This window comes from Pseudophryne corroboree, chromosome 2, assembly GCF_028390025.1.
Source record: "Pseudophryne corroboree isolate aPseCor3 chromosome 2, aPseCor3.hap2, whole genome shotgun sequence".
In the NCBI taxonomy this organism is placed as follows: domain Eukaryota; kingdom Metazoa; phylum Chordata; class Amphibia; order Anura; family Myobatrachidae; genus Pseudophryne; species Pseudophryne corroboree.
In genome coordinates, this window is record NC_086445.1 from 447,227,663 (window position 1) to 447,248,189 (window position 20,527).

The following is a 20,527-nucleotide window of genomic DNA, read 5'->3' on the forward strand; positions in this document are numbered from 1 at the left end:
TGTGTCTAATATCCAATAAAGGCAGTGGCACTCTGTGACTTATTGTGAACAAAATCCAATACAAAGGATTTTTTCACAATAAGTCTCAGAGTGCCACTGCTTTTTGTGGGTTTTATATATATTCACCACAGTCCAGCACTCACTTGCTTGTGATATACCACATACAGTATGTGTACATACTACTACTATGTTACTATGTTACTATGTGTAACACCTACCCAAGTAGAAATGGCCAGATAGTGACCTGGGCTAAACACGGGTTCAACCGGTGTCGCAGCGCAGTGGGCTCTGCGTGGCAAAATGTGAATGGGCTCTACTGTCTGGTGTAATGTGAATACGGGACACGCATGTGCTCCAGGCACCATGGCTACACGCTACACCTCTGCCTACGGAATACTGTGTAATAATACAATTAGTGAAAAATGTATGATGTACTTTCATGTGTACATGTGCTGTTTAGATAAATAACAAACACAAAACAACATCTCAACACGGAATAGATGCCTGTAAGGCACAGTTTCCACATTTGGTGGTAGATACATGGGGGATGTGTAATAGGGTCTGAATCTGCTAAAGGTGCGTGATGCCGGCCGATCTCGGCGAAAACGCACAGCAGCGATCAGGTCTGAATTACCCCCAATGTTCACTACAACATGTTAGGTCTGGATGTGGTACTGTGGATACAGCTGCATGACTCTATGGACTCAGCTTGACAAAAGTGGGAATACATTGGGCTTGCTGGTAAAGGAGTGAAGAGACTGCATACATCAGCAGGATAAATGCTCTGGGCAATTCCCTGTTAGGGAAAGTACTGTAATTGCTACATTATGTGTTGTAGGTTTACTTTAACCAACTGCTGGGTAACTTTTTGCAGCAAGCTGGTACATGCTGCCTCTGGTCAAACCAGTCATGCTCATGTATCAAGAAAATGAACTTGATGTGCTCACAATTATCCTCTAGATGGTGCTGACTGACTACATTATCTACGATGCACAGTCAAAACCCTAGGATAAACACAAAAGCATTGCTTTGATGAAATCATTGTTACAATAAAGCACTTATAAACAAAAGCCAAAGCAGAAGGAAACCAAAAGCAATAAGAAATGCACGATGACATACACCCAGCAAACATAATTGGGGTTAGCACTTCTTGTATACCCAATAAGTAACATTGAAACTCAAAGCAACAAATAGGGGTCTCAAGTACAAGACTTAAAATAACAATATTCTAATATGAACTTATACCAAGGACATCTGATATCCTGTAAAATGATTGTGTCCTAGCTGTCACTTCCTTATGCTAAGTCTCCCAGGAGAACCCTCTATAACATAGGATCACTGACCGATACCTTAAAAGACCTAGATAATCATAAAATGAAAAAATGGGCAAACGTTGGATAGCTGGCAAACTGAGAAGAGAATATTTGTTAATAATGGTAACTTAGATAAGAGAACATTATTATACAGAGTGAATATGCCAAAGCTTGTTACCTTTATGAACATCTTATTGCCAGATGCTGCAGCGCTAGAACTAAGAGGGGTGCAATACACGGACATGGATTTCCGGTCCCGGGAAAACTCCAAGGTGCAGTCCTTCTTCATAAGCTTTTTTATTACCTGGTAAAATACAAAAGGTTTCTCATGCACAACATTCAAATCAGTATATACTACTATAGTGAGGAAATATTTGATCAGACTACATTTTTTAGGAATTTCATAGAATTTCTCTTTGCTGTGTAATGACTCTTACAATTCTTTAACAGTCCTAATGAGTTTAATGCAAAAACTTGTGTTAAAAGGAAATTTTGAGGTCTTAATCAGTATTTTGCCATTTTTATTATACAATACAAGAGGTCTTCGGTGGCTAGCAGGACATTGTGTCCAGTAGGAAATTGTAAACTGGTTTACTTTCAACTTTAATAACTCCACTTAACAACAGCTCTTTGGTGGCATCACAACAATCATTAGATTTAGCAGGAACATGGCATGACTGAATACGTTCTGTGCTGCTCAGGGCTCACTCGTAGATAAGATCAGACACATTGGCTCTGATATGTTTAAGCAGTGGTGCTGTATCAGCTCTGTTCTGCTAGGGAGAAAGCAGAACATCTCGGATGGTGACCAGCAAAGGCCTGAGCTATATAGAACGCGCAGCGGAACCTTGATAAGTACACTGCATTATGGTAGCCCACAAAATGACTATTATTAAGTGGCGCTATTAAGTAAAATCTATTATATCCATATATCGCACACGCTCCTTTATATTACAGATGAATTGTGACATACTGTCCAGCTTGAATGCCACATATAAAAACAGATTACTTTGCCCTTTTTGGGGTAGATCAGTGTAGAACAGTGGCTTTCGGCTCAGCCTTACAAAGAAAATGATCTGTTAGAGAGCTGCCAAAATGTAAGAAAATCATAGTCCAGTGTCTAATTTCTTTCTCAGTGTAAATTCATACTCACAGAATTGCAGGCATTAGCTCGCTCCACCTTTGACAGCTTACATAAATCAGTATTAAAGACGTTCATCTTTTCCACCAGGCAGGTCAAAGCAGTCTCTGTTGCCTCTCCAACCTTTTCATATACTCCCTTGGACTGCAAAAATAATGTGATCATCAATATACGGTACTCAAAATCACAGTTCCTTCTATAGCTGACGATATTAAATCATTAAACACTAAAACTATATTTCACCTTTTGTATACCTCATGTACTTAAAGACCTGGCATAATTTAAAATACTGTATGCAGCTAATTAAACTGAATCCTACAATGACTCAATAAATACAAATGGTATAAATTTAATTTTATATCATATTATGCACTTCAGGTTTTGCATATTGGGGGTCATTCCGAGTTGTTCGCTCGTTATTTTTTTCTCGCAACGAAGCGATTAGTCGCGAATGCGCATGCGCAATGTCCGCAGTGCGACTGCGCCAAGTAAATTTGCTATGCAGTTAGGAATTTTACTCACGGCATTACGAGGTTTTTTCTTCGTTCTGGTGATCGTAATGTGATTGACAGGAAGTGGGTGTTTCTGGGCGGAAACTGGCCGTTTTATGGGAGTGTGTGAAAAAACGCTACCGTTTCTGGGAAAAACACGGGAGAAACGGAGGAGTGTCTGGGCGAACGCTGGGTGTGTTTGTGACGTCAAACCAGGAACGAAACTGACTGAACTGATCGCACTGGCAGAGTAAGTCTCGAGCTACTCAGAAACTGCACAGAGAAGTCTTTTCGCAATATTGCGAATCTTTCGTTCGCAATTTTGATAAGCTAAGATTCACTCCCAGTAGGTGGCGGCTTAGCGTGTGCAAAGCTGCTAAAAGCTGCTTGCGAGCGAACAACTCGGAATGACCCCCATTGACAAAAGGAAATAATTGCAAACTTTAAGAGGGTTTCCTCCTAGTGGTGAATATGAGAAACACAGCCCTCACTTATCCCAGACTAGTACATCGGTTAGCATCTCTAACCTAATCTTTCTCTAACTGTTCAGACACCACAGACCTACATACACAGGGGCTCATGGTAGAGTTAGAAATCTTTTTCTGAGTAAAATAAGCATTTTTTTTAGACAGCACATCAAAATTGTGTAATCATAATATATGCTTGTGGAGCCTTATTACACTTACAATGACTGGATATTTTTGTAGTTTATTAAATTCTACACACTGGAGGTGCAATTCAAATTTTTATCCAATTTTCCGTTTGGGCGTTATCATTCACGCAACGCAAGCCACGCATCGGTGATGGCGTCATTATGTCAACTCACTGTTCATTCCCTTAAGTGACGTTTATTACAATTCTAATGACGTAGCTTTCCTATTTCCCACCTGAAGAATATCTGTGTTATATTTCAGCTTCCTAACATACCGGGAAGTAAGAGAATTAGTGATGAGTCAGTGAGTGAGTGAGAGATACGGTAAAGTGACACGACCATTTTTGTAGTTAATGAAATTCCACACACTGTAGGTGCAATCCAAATTTTTAATGGATTGTCTGTTTTGGCTTTCATGCTAGTCACGCATCGGTGAGGACGTCGTTACGTCAACCCCCTTTTCATCCCCTTAGGGGAGGTTTCTAGTTATTTAGTTTTCCTATTTTCCAACTGCAGAATACCCATGTTAAATTTCAGCATCCGAACATATCAGGAAGTAAGAGAATTAGTGATGAGTAAGTGAGTGAGCGAGGGCTTTCGCATTTATAGATATGCCATCCTTACTCGTAATCCATCAAAGATATCATCGTGTGAGGAAACAGGTGGCACTCGGAGACTAAGTAAAATCACTGCACTGAAATAAAGAAGTAATTTTACGTAGTCTCTGAGTGCTGCCTGTTTTCTCACATGAGGATATCTTTTATTATATATATATATAATTTTGTAGCGGAGGGTCGCCATTCCGTGCTTTGCGAGCACGAAATGGCAAGCCACAGGTTGATCACTAGTCCTTGACTTAATAGCCTCACATATCGCATACCGATGCTGTGCCATACTGGTCTTAAAGGCACATCGGTATGCGATATGCGAGGCTATTAAATCAGAGACTAGTGATCAACCTGTCGCAAAGCACGGAATGGTGACCCTCCGCTACAAAATTATCGACCAGGCCCTGTTCTCGGTGCGAGGGGGGGACTGTTCCAAAAAATTGCTTCAGATTGAAGCAAAATGGATTTACAACTTAAACACGCTATACCCTAAGGGATTGAATGAAGCAATGAGTCTCAAGTGTTTTCTGTAAGTTTATGTGGCATCTCCTTCTCCTTTAGTGGTACCAATTACGTTCAGCCCTATACCAGTTAATATTGGGCTTTTGAAATAATTCTCCATCTGTGCCAATCTAGTCACGGTATTATTAGATTAGTAGAAGAAGCTTCTGAAAGTAGTGTAACCAGTTATCAACATTTGAAGCATATTTTTGTTTGTTTACACTGTATCAGCTTGACCAATCTGGCAGTATTTTAATGTGATACGTTTTATTATCATTTTGTCTGTTTTTTGTTAGTTATAGTAACGTGTGTTGCTGTTATTGAGTTAGCATTTTATTTATTGGAGGCATTTTGTGTGATATTAAGTGATTACACTGTAAATTCACGTTGCTATGGTTACTTATCCCACCAGCCCCAGAGTGCCGGCTAGAAGGACCGGAGCCGCCTCATTTCCTGTGGGCGGAGTGACGTCAGGACCGGGACCCGGGCAGCGTGGCTGGCGGCGGCGGTGAGAAACCTCTACTTGCACAGGTATATAAACACTGATTGTTGTATTGTCTAGTATGCTGACGAAGGGGCTGCGACCCCGAAAACGTTGAATAAAGCACCTTTTCTTCAATTTACTTGACAAGTCTCCCAGTGCCGCCCTTATTGTTGTTGCTGTATATGGGATTATACCCAGGAGGAGAAGGCACGGGAGCAATTGCTTTGAAACGCTGGGGAGCGTGAAGAGTGCCGGGTCACACAGCGATGTGTGTATATATATATATCTATCATTTACTCAGTGTAATGCGACTTTATTACTACTAGCACTGTTGAGCAACATCTTTTTGCTTTCTCTACACTAAGGTGGTCATTCCGAGTTGTTCGCTCGCTAGCAGTTTTTAGCAGCCGTGCAAACGCTATGCCGCCTCCCATTGGGAGTGTATTTTAGTTTAGCAGAAGTGCGAACGAAAGGATCGCAGAGCGGCTACAAAAAAATGTTGTGCAGTTTCAGAGTAGCTTCAGACCTACTCAGCGCTTGCGATCACTTCAGACTGTTCAGTTCCTGTTTTGACGTCACAAACACGCCCTGCGTTCGCCCAGCCACCCCTGTGTTTTTCCGAACACTCCCTGAAAACTGTCAGTTGACACCCAGAAACGCCCTCTTCCTGTCAATCACTCTGCGGCCAGCAGTGCAACTGAAAAGCTTTGCTAGACCTTGTGTGAAACTACATCGTACTTTGTAATAGTACGATGCGCATGCGCATTGCGACGCATACGTGCTGATTTTTTTGCCTGATCGCTGCGCAGCGAACGAAAGCAGCTCACGATCAACTCGGAATGACCACCTAAATCTGCACTATTATGGTGGGTAAGTATACAACATGCACTTGGTACACTTGCGAGAGCCATCACAGGTAAACATGCGTTTTAACATGTGCGTCTTTTGTTGCTTCTGTTCACAGGTATTTCGTCATGAGCGCCATAATGATTTTATCCACCTTGGCAGGCAATATTTATGTGTGACTAGTAAAGGCTTATTATATTGACAAAACTCATCATTGTTTCTATCAGATGTCCCAAAATACTCATAAAAATTGATTGGTCATTTTATTAGTGCGGCCAAATGCCAGATCGCAGCATACTGGAATATGTCCCACCTCAGAGCATGACGGTGGTATATAATCGTATAGGCATATGGAATACATACTGTGGAACAGCTCTGCTACCTGTCATAATGTTTATCTCACTAGACATCCTTCCACAATCAGCACATGCCCAGTTTATAATTTAGTACCCTTCCTGTCACAGTATCCATCTCTCACCTGTGTTAACACTGAATGTTTTCTCTAAAAACGCCACCAGTGGACCCACAAACCCATCCCCATCAAGCCTATCCTCTTTGCTTACCGTTCTGTTCATTCCTCCCCTCCTTTTATGTCCTTATTTCTCTAACGTCCTAAGTGGATGCTGGGGACTCCGTAAGGACCATGGGGAATAGCGGCTCCGCAGGAGACTGGGCACATCTAAAGAAAGCTTTAGGACTATCTGGTGTGCACTGGCTTCTCCCCCCATGACCCTCCTCCAAGCCTCAGTTAGATCTCTGTGCCCGAACGAGAAGGGTGCACACTAGGGGCTCTCCTGAGCTTCTTAGTGAAAGTTTTAGATTAGGTTTTTTATTTTCAGTGAGACCTGCTGGCAACAGGCTCACTGCATCGAGGGACTAAGGGGAGAAGAAGCGAACTCACCTGCGTGCAGAGTGGATTGGGCTTCTTAGGCTACTGGACATTAGCTCCAGAGGGACGATCACAGGCCCAGCTTGGATGGGTCACAGAGCCGCGCCGCCGGCCCCCTTACAGAGCCAGAAGGCAGAAGAGGTCCGGAAAATCGGCGGCAGAAGACGTCCTGTCTTCAACAAGGTAGCGCACAGCACTGCAGCTGTGCGCCATTGCTCTCAGCACACTTCACACTTCGGTCACTGAGGGTGCAGGGCGCTGGGGGGGGGGGGCGCCCTGAGACGCAATAAAAACACCTTGGATGGCAAAAAAATGCATCACATATAGCTCCTGGGCTATATGGATGCATTTAACCCCTGCCAAAATCCATAAAAAAGCAGGAGAAAAGTCCGCGAAAAAGGGGCGGAGCCTATCTCCTCAGTACACTGGCGCCATTTTCCCTCACAGCTCCGTTGGAGGGAAGCTCCCTGTCTCTCCCCTGCAGTCACTACACTACAGAAAGGGTTAAAAAAAGAGAGGGGGGCACTAATTAGGCGCAGTATTAACTATACAGCAGCTATAAGGGGAAAAACACTTATATAAGGTTATCCCTGTATATATATATATAGCGCTCTGGTGTGTGCTGGCAAACTCTCCCTCTGTCTCCCCAAAGGGCTAGTGGGGTCCTGTCCTCTATCAGAGCATTCCCTGTGTGTGTGCTGTATGTCGGTGCTTTTGTGTCGACATGTATGAGGAGAAAAATGATGTGGAGACGGAGCAGATTGCCTGTAATAGTGATGTCACCCCCTAGGGGGTCGACACCTGAGTGGATGAACTGTTGGAAGGAATTACGTGACAGTGTCAGCTCTGTATAAAAGACAGTGGTTGACATGAGACAGCCGGCTACTCAGCTTGTGCCTGTCCAGACGTCTCATAGGCCGTCAGGGGCTCTAAAGCGCCCGTTACCTCAGATGGCAGATATAGACGCCGACACGGATACTGACTCCAGTGTCGACGGTGAAGAGACGAATGTGACTTCCAGTAGGGCCACACGTTACATGATTGAGGCAATGAAAAATGTTTTACACATTTCTGATAATACGAGTACCACCAAAAAAGTGGTATTATGTTCGGTGAGGAAAAACTACCTGTAGTTTTCCTGAATCTGAGAAATTAAATGAGGTGTGTGATGATGCGTGGGTTTCCCCCGATAACAACGGATAATTTCTAAAATGTTATTGGCATTATATCCTTTCCCGCCAGAGGTTAGGGTGCGTTGGGAAACACCCCCTAGGGGGGATAAAGCGCTCACACGCTTGTAAGGGCTCTACCTTCGCCTGAGATGGCCGCCCTTAAGGATCCTGCTGATAGAAAGCAGGAGGGTATCCTAAAAGGTATTTACACACATACTGGTGTTATACTGCGACCAGCAATCGCCTCAGCCTGGATGTGCAGTGCTGGGTTGGCGTGGTCGGATTCCCTGACTGAAAATATTGATACCCTAGATAGGGACAGTATATTTTTGCCTATAGAGCATGTAAAAGATGCATTTTTATATATGCGTGATGCACAGCGGAATATTTGCCGACTGGCATCAAGTCTAAGCGCGTTGTCCATTTCTACCAGTAGAGGGTTATGGACACGTCAGTGGTTAGGTGATGCGTATTCCAAACGGCATTTGGAAGTATTGCTTTATTAAGGGAGGAGTTATTTGGGGTCGGTCTTTCAGACCTGGTGGCCACGGCAACAGCTGGGAATTCCACGTTTGTACCCCAGGTCGCCTCTCAACATGAGAAGACGCCGTATTATCAGGCGCAGTCTTTTCGTGGACAAGCGGGCAAAAGGTTCCTCATTTCTGCCCCGTGACAGAGGGAGAGGAAAAAGGCTGCAGAAATCAGCCAGTTCCCAGGAACAGAAACCCTCTCCCGCCTCTGCCAAGCCCTCAGTATACGCTGGGGCTTTACAAGCAGAATCAGGCACGGTGGGGGGCCCGTCTCAATGAATTTCAGCGCGCAGTGGGCTCACTCGCAAGTAGACCCCTGGATCCTTCAGGTGATATCTCAGGAATACAAATTAGAATTCGAGACGTCTCCCCCTCGCCGTTTCCTAAAGTCGGCGTTACCGATGTCTCCTTCTGACAGGGAGACAGTTTTGGAAGCCATTCACAAGCTGTATTCCCAGCAGGTGATAATCAAGATACCCCTCCTGCAACAGGGAACGGGGTATTATTCCACACTGTTGTGGTACCGAAGCCGGACGGCTCGGTGAGACCGATTCTAAATCTAAAATCTTTGAACACTTACGTACAGAGGTTCAAATTCAAGATTGAGTCACTCAGAGCAGTGATTGCGAACCTGGAAGAAGGGGACTACATGATGTCTCGGGACATCAAGGATGCTTACCTTCATGTCAAAATTTACCCTTCTCACCAAGGGTACCTCAGGTTTATGGTACAGAACTGTCACTATCAGTTCAGACGCTGCCGTATGGATGGTACACGGCACCCCGGGTCTTTACCAAGGTAATGGCCGAAATGATGATATTCCTTCGAAGGAAGTGAATTTTAGTTATCCCTTCCTTGGACAATTCCCTGATAAGGGTAAGATCCAGGGAACAGTTGGAGGTCGGTGTAGCACTATCTCAGGTAGTGTTGCGGCAGCACGATTGGATTCTCAATATTCCAAAATCGCACCTGGTTCCGACGACGTGTCTTCTGTTCCTAGGGATGATCCTGGACACAGTCCAGAAAAAGGTGTTTCTCCCGGAGGAGAAAGCCAGGGAGTTATCTGAGCTAGTCAGGAACCTCCTAAAACCGAGCCAAGTCTCAGTGCATCAATGCACAAGGGTTCTGGGTAAAATGGTGGCTTCCTACGAAGCAATCCCATTCGGCAGATTCCACGCAAGAACTTTCCAGTGGGACCTGCTGGACAAATGGTCCGGATCGCATCTTCAGATGCATCAGCGGATAACCCTGTCACCAAGGACAAGGGTGTCCCTCCTGTGGTGGTTGCAGAGTGCTCATCTTCTAGAGGGCCGCAGATTAGGCATTCAGGACTGGGTCCTGGTGACCACGGATGCCAGCCTGCGAGGCTGGGGAGCAGTCACACAGGGAAGGAATATCCAGGGCTTATGGTCAAGCCTGGAGACATCACTTCACATAAATATCCTGAAGCTAAGGGACATTTACAATGCTCTAAGCTTAGCAAGACCTCTGCTTCAAGGTCAGCCGGTGTTGATCCAGTCGGACAACATCACGGCAGTCACCCACGTAAACAGACAGGGTGGCACAAGAAGCAGGAGGGCAATGGCAGAAGCTGCAAGGATTCTTCGCTGGGCGGAAAATCATGTGATAGCACTGTCAGCAGTATTCATTCCGGGAGTGGACAACTGGGAAGCAGACTTCCTCAGCACGACCTCCACCCGGGAGAGTGGGGACTTCACCCAGAAGTCTTCCAAATGATTAAAAACTCGACAGGTATTGCGCCAGGTCCAGGGACCCTCAGGCAATAAGCTGTAGACGCTCTGGTAACACCGTGGGTGTACCAGTCAGGGTATGTGTTCCCTCCTCTGCCTCTCATACCCAAGGTACTGAGATTGATAAGATGGAGAGGAGTAAGCACTATATTCGTGGTTCCGGATTGGCCAAGAAGGACTTGGTAACCGGAACTTCAAGAGATGCTCACGGAGGATCCGTGGCCTCTACCTCTAAGAAGGGACCTGCTCCAGCAAGCACCCTGTCTGTTCCAAGACTTACCGCGGCTGCGTTTGACGGCATGGCGGTTGAACGCCGGATCCTGAAGGAAAAAAGGCATTCCGGATGAAGTCATCCCTATCCTGATCAAAGCCAGGAAGGATGTAACCGCAAAAACATTATCACCGCAATTGGCGAAAATATGTTGCGTGGTGCGAGGCCAGTAAGGCCCGACGGAGGAAATTCAACTGGGTCGATTCCTACATTTCCTGCAAACAGGAGTGTCTATGGGCCTGAAATTGGGGTCCATTAAGGTTCAAATTTCGGCCCTGTCAATTTTCTTCCAAAAAGAACTAGCTTCAGTCCCTGAAGTTCAGACGTTTGTAAAAGGGGTACTGCATATACAGCCTCCTTTTGTGCCTCCAGTGGCACTTTGGGATCTCAATGTAGTTTTGGGTTCCAAAAGTCACATTGGTTTGAACCACTTAAATCTGTGGAGTTAAAATATCTCACATGGAAAGTGGTCATGTTGTTGGCCCTGGCCTGGGCCAGGCGAGTGTCAGAATTGGCGGCTTTATCCTGAAAAAGCCCTTATCTGATTTTCCATTCGGACAGGGCGGAATTGAGGACTCGTCCTCAGTTTCTCCCCAAGGTGGTTTCAGCGTATCACCTGAACCAACCTATTGGTGGTGCCTGCGGCTACTAGGGACTTGGAGGCCTCCAAGTTGCTAGACGTTGTCAGTGCCCTGAAAATATATGTTTCCAGGACGGCTGGAGTCAGGAAATCTGACTCGCTGTTTATCCTGTGTGCACCCAACAAGCTGGGTGCTCCTGCTTCTAAGCAGACTATTGCTCGTTGGATTTGTAGTACAATTCAGCTTGCACATTCTGTGGCAGGCCTGTCACAGCCAAAAATCTGTAAATGCCCACTCCACAAGGAAGGTGGGCTCATCTTGGGCGGCTACCCGAGGGGTCTCGGCTTTACAACTTTGCCGAGCAGCTACTTGGTCAGGAGCAAATACGTTTGTAAAATTCTACAAAATTGATATCCTGGCTGAGGAGGACCTGGAGTTCTCTCATTTGGTGCTGCAGAGTCATCCGCACTCTCCCGCCCGTTTGGGAGCTTTGGTATAATCCCCATGGTCCTTACGGAGTCCCCAGCATCCACTTAGGACGTTAGAGAAAATAAGAATTTACTTACCGATAATTCTATTTCTCATAGTCCGTAGTGGATGCTGGGCGCCCATCCCAAGTGCGGATTGTCTGCAATACTTGTACATAGTTATTGTTACAAAAATCGGGTTATTATTGTTGTGAGCCATCTTTCAGAGGCTCCTCTGTTATCATGCTGTTAACTGGGTTCAGATCACAGGTTATACGGTGTGATTGGTGTGGCTGGTATGAGTCTTACCCGGGATTCAAAATCCTTCCTTATTGTGTACGCTCGTCCGGGCACAGTATCCTAACTGAGGCTTGGAGGAGGGTCATGGGGGGAGGAGCCAGTGCACACCAGATAGTCCTAAAGCTTTCTTTAGATGTGCCCAGTCTCCTGCGGAGCCGCTATTCCCCATGGTCCTTACGGAGTCCCCAGCATCCACTACGGACTATGAGAAATAGAATTATCGGTAAGTAAATTCTTATTTTATACTACTTTATTAAATAAAAGGCAATACTGCATATTCCTCTGCCACCAGCACGGTTTTGTTTTAGTGATACACAAGTTATATAAACATACATAAAGTGTGGGCTGTGGTAGAATTTGGCGACATTAAAATGCCAACATGAAAAGTAGAATGATAGCGTGACTGACGACAGGCAGCGTGTCAAGCACATGGCGTTCTGTTCCAGTGGCGAGTATGGCTGATCCTAATCCAAAACCTAACCCTAAAAACATTCAAACTTGCCCACCAACATCATTCTATTGTTAACACTGACAAAGACAACCTTATGTTGGCAATTTGAAAGTTGACATTATGAAAGTATAACATATAGAGATATCAGCTCTGTTTTGCTCAAAGTCTCCAATAAATATATTTTTTTAAATGTCTATTATACCCCTTTCACACTGCACAAATAACCCGGTCTCGACCCGGCATATTGCTGGGTCGACACGGGTCAGCGTGCGGTGTGAAAAGAGCATAGCCGAAATCCCGGGTCGCCTGACACGGCAATTCAACCCGGGAATAAAGCAGTGTTATTCCCAGGTTGAATACCGGGTCAGTGGCTGCGTAAACGGGATCCCGGGTCGATGCGTTCCGAGACCCGTTTACTACAGCAGGGAGAGGCGGCGCGGAGATGAGCTCGTCTCCCAGCGCCGCCTCCACCTCCACCCCCGCTGCCAGCTCCGCCCCCACTGCTAAGGCAACCCGCCCGGCATATTGCCGGGTCGGGGAAGCCAGCAGCAGCTGCCAATGCAGTATCCCACCCGGGAAGGACCAGTTTCCAATTCCCGGGTGGGATCCGGCATTGGCAGTGTGAAAGGGGTATAAGTAATGTGATTGTCTTCTACTTGTTGCTACTATATAGTTAGAAATATGATTAGTTATGCAAATATATATACTTAGGGGTGTATTCAATAATTGTCAGAAACTGCCGTCTTGTTCGAAAGACGGCAGTTTCCGACAGGTTTAAATCGGAAGGGGTTCCAACCTATTCAATGGTGGCTGTTTTTTTCAGACAAGTCGGGAGTTCCCGACTTGTCGGAAACCACGTGGATAGTCGGAATCCACACTTGCTGTCGGAAGCGTGGCCAAACCAGACAGGTTTTAGCCCCGTTTCAGACAATGGCAATCAGACTTTAAAAAAAACTTGGATTGCCATTGTCGGGAACAGGCCAAACCTGTCGGGTTTGGCTGGCATTGAATACGGACCTGTCGGATCCTTTCCGTTGGAAAGGATCAGACAGGTATTGAATACACCCCTTACTATTAAAGTGTACATGATCTTGCCATAAAACCAATCTCTTCAAATATTATATTACAATATAAGAATTTCAACAATCCTGTGATACAGGTGGGTAGTGGACCAAAGCTCAGTTAAAGGGGGTCATTCCGAGTTGATCGCTCGCTGCCGTTTTTCGCAGCGCATCGAACAGGTAACTACTGCGCATGCGTATGCACCACAATGTGCAGGCACATAGTACGGCTACAAAGCAGATCGTTGCTGAGCGATGGATTTAACGAAGAATCCATTCGCACAGCGGATCGCAAGGAGGAGATTGACAGGAAGAGGCATTTGTGAGTGGCAACTGACCGTTTTCAGGGAGTGGTGCGGCGAACGCAGGCGTGTCCAGGCGTTTGGAGGGCAGATGTCTGACATCAATTCCGGGACCTGCAATGCTGGATTCATCGCACAGGGTAAGTAACTCTTACCCTGGTCTTGTTCTACACAAAGCTTTTTTAGCATAGCAGGGCTACACAAGCGATTGCAGCCTTGCTATGCAGAAATACACTCCCCCATAGGCGGCGTCTAGTTGATCACACAGACTGCAAACAGTTGCAGCGTGCGATCAACTCGGAATGACCCCCATAAGGACTATAATACACTTTAGAGAACACACAGCATTGTCCATTAGCACAGAACCATACTGACCTCATTGAAATCTAAAGATGAATCGTTACAGAGAGCGCAGATGGTTGCCAGCTCCACCAAACCGTCATACTGCCCACACTGGATGGGCTGATCAGCTTTTAAACTGTTAAAAGAAAATAAACAAAATGAAACCGCTATGAAAGTTCATTTTGGTCCCCGAAAAATTATGGTTAGATCAATTCTGAACAAATATATATTGTTAAAGTTGTGCCCCATCATATGTTGACTTAATGTTTGCTTGTCATGCTTCAAAGTGTGATGTGAAAATGTGTACAAAGCCCCCAAAACAACAATATTGGCTGAAGTTAATTTTACTGTTATGTTCATGTTATGCTCAGTGGTTGACGACTATTCAGAGTTTTAAAAGGTACTTAGGGGCAGATTCAGAGGTGGACACAAATCAGGTCTGTACAGGATCTAAGAAGATATGCAAATCCTGCCCGAGCCATCTTTCATAATGAGATGCTCAATGCCAGCTTCGCAGATCCGCTGCTTGCTTGAGAAGCAGCAGCAGCATCTGGGGAACATCACTCGCATCATCATACCTATGGTATCTCAGCAATTAAGCTGCTGGGGCCAGTGAAACTACATCCGAAGACGCAGGGTCTGGCTGTGACATGCACCCCAAAATATATCCTACATTTCTGTATTTTAATCCCCACTCCCCACAAATGGTTGCAGCCTGCCAATCAAACTGCATCTAAAACCATGCTGTGACCGCCATTGCAAGACCATAGCATCACATGTGCAGTGAGGCATGGGCCACAAAACACTGGCTATTTGAAAACAAATTGAAAGTGCATCTGACTCTGAATCAGGCCCTTAGAGTGTAGATATCACTATTCTAGGTCTTAAAATTTGCCAACAACTGCTAAACCATTCATATTAGTGGCTGTACTGTTTGGCAGAAATGAACTCACTTTAGGTTTATTTATCAATGCATATTGAGACAATTTAAGTATTTTCTTAATAGGACCACAGATTCACAATAATTGAAATAAATTTAGTTTCTGAAGGCTTCATATTAAAAAGCTACGCAGGAGCAGTTTTCATTGAAAGTTCCAGCTAGTTTTTCATGCTTTATCAGACTATAGTAAGAAGGGTCAACCGAGAATTCAGCGTCAGAGTCTAAGCAAAATCATACACACAAGGAGCCATCCCTAGACAGCATGTACTGCCACAGCTACGCTGATTCGGGAAGGAGTATAGAGAGGGAGGGAGGAGGAAAGAGGATGCAAGGAGAAATAAGAAGAGCAGGATGAATGAGGAGGATTGGAGGAGATAGAATGATGGAATAGTAACATGAAAGAAAAGGAGTATGAGGGTAACTGGGTCTCAGTAAACGCCTTCCATAGTGTGGATGGTGAGGCCTGTGGACGAATACATTTTAGTGGAGAGAGGATGGAGGTAATGATTTGTGGATAAAGCAGAGAGAAAAAGCATCTGGAATCGGGCACCTTGATGTCGCTTGAAGTGCGGATTTATTTGCAAAGTGACTGACAACGTAGCGGAGGTAACAGGGACTGGCAGCAAAATGAAGGCATTTCACTAGTTTTCTGAGTGACCATATGGCCATAGAGTCGATAGATGTATATGAATACATCTGTAGATACAACCAATGCAGATAATGTGAATGTTTGTAACATCCAGGTAACGCTACTACAACACTTGGCTGTGGAAAATAACATGGACAATAGGAGGTGTCAGACACTGTTGGCGTGGGGAAAAAAAGGAAGAAGGAGGTGTAACATTATAACTTATTGACAGTCTTCACTGAAGGCTGTGCTATATGAAGACTCATAGGAGCTTCTAAGTAAATTCATTTAAAACTATTTCTTTTCATTTCTTCATGTTTTTAAAACTTTTAAATTGTATACTTACATCTGACCCTCTGGAGCATAGGTAGATCCAGTAATACTGAATTCATGTAGACTGCAATTTACTCCTTCAATCTTTTCAACCACAAACATCTTTAAAGAAGAACAGGAGGAAAAAAATCTTAGCCACAATATTGGAATCCACATACACTCTCGTTACAATTCCAAAAATATCCAAACAAGGTAATACAAGTCATAATACAGCTGAAGACTGGCAGAGAACCCACTGCAATTTTCTTTTTTGTTCAACATGGTTACTCTTGGATCGCTAAAATGAATTTGATTTAATTAATCTCAATAACAGTACAATTGAAGTGCTGTTTAACCTTGGCATAGAGACCCATCATCTCCAGAGAAACACAACATGCATAAAGTCTCCTAGCACCCTGCACCTAGCCTGCTTTTTCCTATAGAAAAAATAAGCTGCCTTTTGTAGCCCATAAAAAAGCAACATTTACATAACACATTTTATACAAAAGCAGCAAAGTTTATTATTATAGGCAACAATAACATTTTAAAACTTTGCAATTACTTTCTATCAGCTGTAAAACATCTGACATCAAAACAATGTAGACTTTATATCTAAATATTACACTTTAGTTTATTTTTCAGTATACTTACCACAGAGTCAATTCTCTCAGAACTCCACTGGTTAAAACGTAGGGTTCAATACTGTCCCCAATAAATGTTGCACATATATTTCATGAAAACTTAGGCTAAATTGCATGAGCCACACTTTTAACACTCAAAAGAGAAAAAATGTACCCACAGCTTCCCACAGGACATGACCATGTGCCATTTATTCCAATTTAAAATGCTTATCATCACTCAGTCTTACCCATCACAACATATTGAACAGATAATGAATGTTGCATAGGGCCTTTATAACCACCCACCTAATCAAAGACCTAGTGAGCCCATAGAAGGCCCTATTTTATTTTTATACACATGGATAGTTGTGAGATGCCAGGAGGGGATGCAGTCAATAAACCGGCTGTCGGGACCCTGGCGTTCAGGAGACCGATACGGGAATCCTAACAGCCGGAATTATACAGACAACCAGAATTTCGACACCCACACGGTATTCCCACTCGTTTGCTGGGTAAACATCGGGCCCGATGTGTGGTGAGAGCAGCGAGCCCGAGGGGACACGCTGCCAGGATTCTGGCAGATGGAATGCCGCTGTCGGTATAGTGACACCTGGCATCCCGTCTGCCGGGATATCGTATGTATCCCACCAGGAGGGAGCGGGTGGCAGAGGTAACAAGATAGTGGAGAGCTGTAGAGGTAGCAGAGCCTGGTAGCTTGCCCATAGCGCAAAAATGTACAGGTATTGCTCTATGGAGGCTCATGGAGGTTAGGGAGAAAAAGGGAGTACAATTCTGAATGACCTTTTTCGGAATGCCGTTCCGAGCTAAGATCTGGCGTTCAACTTCCATGCCGTCAAACGTAGCCGCGGTAAGTCTTGATAGGCGAACGGCCCCTGTTGAAGAAGGTCCTCGTGAAGAGGAAGAGGCCTCGGATCCTCCAGGAGTAACTCCAGAAGATCCGTGTACCAAGCCCTCCTTGGCCAGTCTGGAGCAAAGAGGATCGCCTGAACTCTTGTTCTTTTTATTAGTTTGAGAATACTTGGGATGAGTGGAAGTGGAGGGAACACTTACACTGAGTGGAACACCAACGGAGTCCACCGCTACTGCCTGTGGGTCTCTCAACCTGGAGCAGTACCTGCAAAGCTTCTTATTGAGGCGAGAGGCCATCATGTCTATCCGAGGTACACCGCAACGGCTTGTCACCTCCACGAACACCTCCGGGTGGGGGCCCCATTCTCTTGCATGGAAATAGTGTCTGCTGAGGAAGTTCGCTTCCCAGCTGTCCACTCCCGGAATGAAGATTGCTGATAGCGCCACCGCGCGCTTTTCTGCCCAGTGGAGGATTCTTGTTACCTCTGTCATTGCCGCTCTGCTCTTCGTTCCGCCCTGTCGGTTTATGTAGGACACTGCCGTCACATTGTCTGACTGAACCGGAATGGTCTGATCTTGCAGAAGATGCACTGCTTGTAGAAGACCGTTGTATACGGCTCTTAGTTCCAGAATGTTTATCGGAAGGATGGATTCCAGACTTGACCACTTTCCTTGGAAAGTTTCCCCTTGGGGGACTGCTCCCCAACCTCTGAGACTTGCATCCGTGGTTAGAAGGATCCAATTCTGAATCCCGAACCTGCGGCCCTCGAGTAGGTGAGAAGTTTACAGCCGCCAGAGGAGTGAAATTCTGGTTTTCGATGACAGGCGTATACGCTGGTGCATGTGAAGATGTGATCCTGACCACTTGTCTAGGAGATCCAGTTGGAAGGACCTCGCATGGAACCTTCCGTACTGAAGAGCCTCGTAGGAGGCTACCATCTTCCCCAGAAGGCGAATGCACTGATAAACCGATACCCGGGCTGGCTTCAGGACATCCCGTACCATTGATTGGATCACCAACTCTTTCTCTACCGGTAGAAATACTCTCTGCACTTCCGTGTCGAGTATCATCCCCAGGAAGGGCAGTCTCCTTGTCGGTTCCAAATGTGACTTTGGGAGATTCAGGATCCACCCATGATCCTGGAGTACTCTGCAACAACCTCTCCCTGGAAGACGCTTTTGTCAGGAGATCGTTGAGGTATGGAATTATGGGGGTCATTCAGAGTTGCTTGCTCGCTGACGATTTTCGCAGCGCAGCGATCAGGTAAAAAAACAGCAATACTGCGCATGCGTATGCACCGCAATGCGCACATGCGTCGTAGGGGTACAAAGAGCATCGTTGCTGTGCACTGCTTCTAGCGACGAATGCATTCGCACAGCCGATCGCAAGGAGACTGACAGGAAGAGGGCGTTTCTGGGTGTCAACTAACCGTTTTCTGGGAGTGGTTAGGCAAACGCAGGCATGTCCAGGCGTTTGCAGGGCAGGTGTCTGACGTCAATTCCGGGACCGGACAGGCTGAAGTGATCGCAAGGGCTGAGTAAGTTCAGTCCTACTCAGAAACTGCAAAAAAAAAAAAAAAATTTGTACCGCTCGGCTGCACATGCGATCGCACCCTTGCAAAGCGAAAACACACTTCCCCATGGGCGGCGACTATGCATTTGCACGGCTGCAAAAAGTAGCTAGCGAGCGATCAACTTGGAATGAGGGACTATGTTCACTCCCTGCTTGCGGAGGAATAGCATCATCTCTGCCATGACCTTGGTGAACACTCTCGGTGCTGTGGAGAGGCCAAACGGCAGCGCTTGGAACTGATAGTGACAATCCAGTAGCGCAAATCTGAGATAAGCCTGGTGAGGCGGCCTGATCGGAATGTGAAGGTATGCATCCTTGATATCCAGGGATACTAGAAATTCCCCTTCCTCCAGACCTGATATCACCTCTCTCCGAGATTCCATCTTGAATTTTAATTCCCTTAAGTTGGGGTTAAATGATTTTAGGTTTAAAATCGGCCTTACCGAACCATCCGGTTTCAGCACCACAAACAGGATGGCATAATAACCCCTGTGGTGTAGGGTAGGTGGAACTAGGACAATACCATCTGTTTTGACCAAATTTTGAATGGCTTCCTGTAGGATAGCACTTTCTGTCAGCGTAACTGGTAAGCCTGATTTGAAGAATCTGTGAGGTGGGAGTTCCTGAAACTCCAGTCTGTAGCCCTGGGTAACAATTTCCGTCACCCAGGGGTCTAGGCCTGATGACGCCCAGATGTGACTGAAATTTATTAGTCTTGCTCCCACCTGCCCGATCCCCAGGCTGGGAAGTCCACCGTCATGCTGACGATTTAGAGGAGACAGAACCTGGTTTCTGTTCCTGAGAACCTGTTGGTGCAGGTTTTCTGGATTTTCTCCGACCACCCCTAAAGAAGGTGGAAGGGGATTTGGATTTTTTAAATTTTGCGGTCCGAAAGGACTGCAGTGTGGACGTAGGAAAAGATTTCCTAGTCGGTGGAGCTGCTGAGGGTAAAAAGGTTGATTTACCCACAGTTGCCGTGGAAATCCACGCATCCAATGCGTCCCTAAACAGAGCCTGACCTGTGAAGGGTAGGTTCTCCACACTTTTCTTGGATTCTGCATCCGCAGTCCATTGGCATAGCCAGAGTCCTCTGCGTGCTGATACCGCCACAGAAGCAGTCCTTGCATTCAGCTTTCCAAGGTCTTTCATGGCCTCTACCATGAACCCAGCAGAATCCTGTATGTGACGCAAAACTAGTAATGTGCCTGACCACTTTACTATGGCTTTAGAAATCCACGCACAAGCAATAGTGGGTCTTAAAGCCACGCCTGTAGCAGTGTATATAGATTTGAGCGTAGTCTAAAACTTGCGGTCAGCCGGCTCCTTGAAGGCGAATGAACCAGGGACAGGTAAAACCACCTTTTTAGACCACCTAGATACAGAAGCGTCCACTATAGGTGGTGTATCCCATTTCTTCCTATCCTCTTCAGG

General features: G+C 45.5%; 1 protein-coding gene across 1 annotated transcript in view; it reads right to left on the reverse strand.

Annotated features, from left to right (window-relative positions):
* ATP2A3 (ATPase sarcoplasmic/endoplasmic reticulum Ca2+ transporting 3) overlaps nucleotides 1–20,527 on the reverse strand; it is a 391,052-nt gene that overhangs the window by 58,081 nt on the left and 312,444 nt on the right. Inside the window, exons 9-12 of the mRNA XM_063953699.1 lie at nucleotides 16,068–16,156; nucleotides 14,187–14,289; nucleotides 2,467–2,598; nucleotides 1,492–1,617 (exon numbers count right to left, since the gene is read on the reverse strand). Coding sequence (XP_063809769.1) covers nucleotides 1,492–1,617; nucleotides 2,467–2,598; nucleotides 14,187–14,289; nucleotides 16,068–16,156 — 450 coding nt within the window. The remainder of the gene's footprint in view (nucleotides 1–1,491; nucleotides 1,618–2,466; nucleotides 2,599–14,186; nucleotides 14,290–16,067; nucleotides 16,157–20,527) is intronic.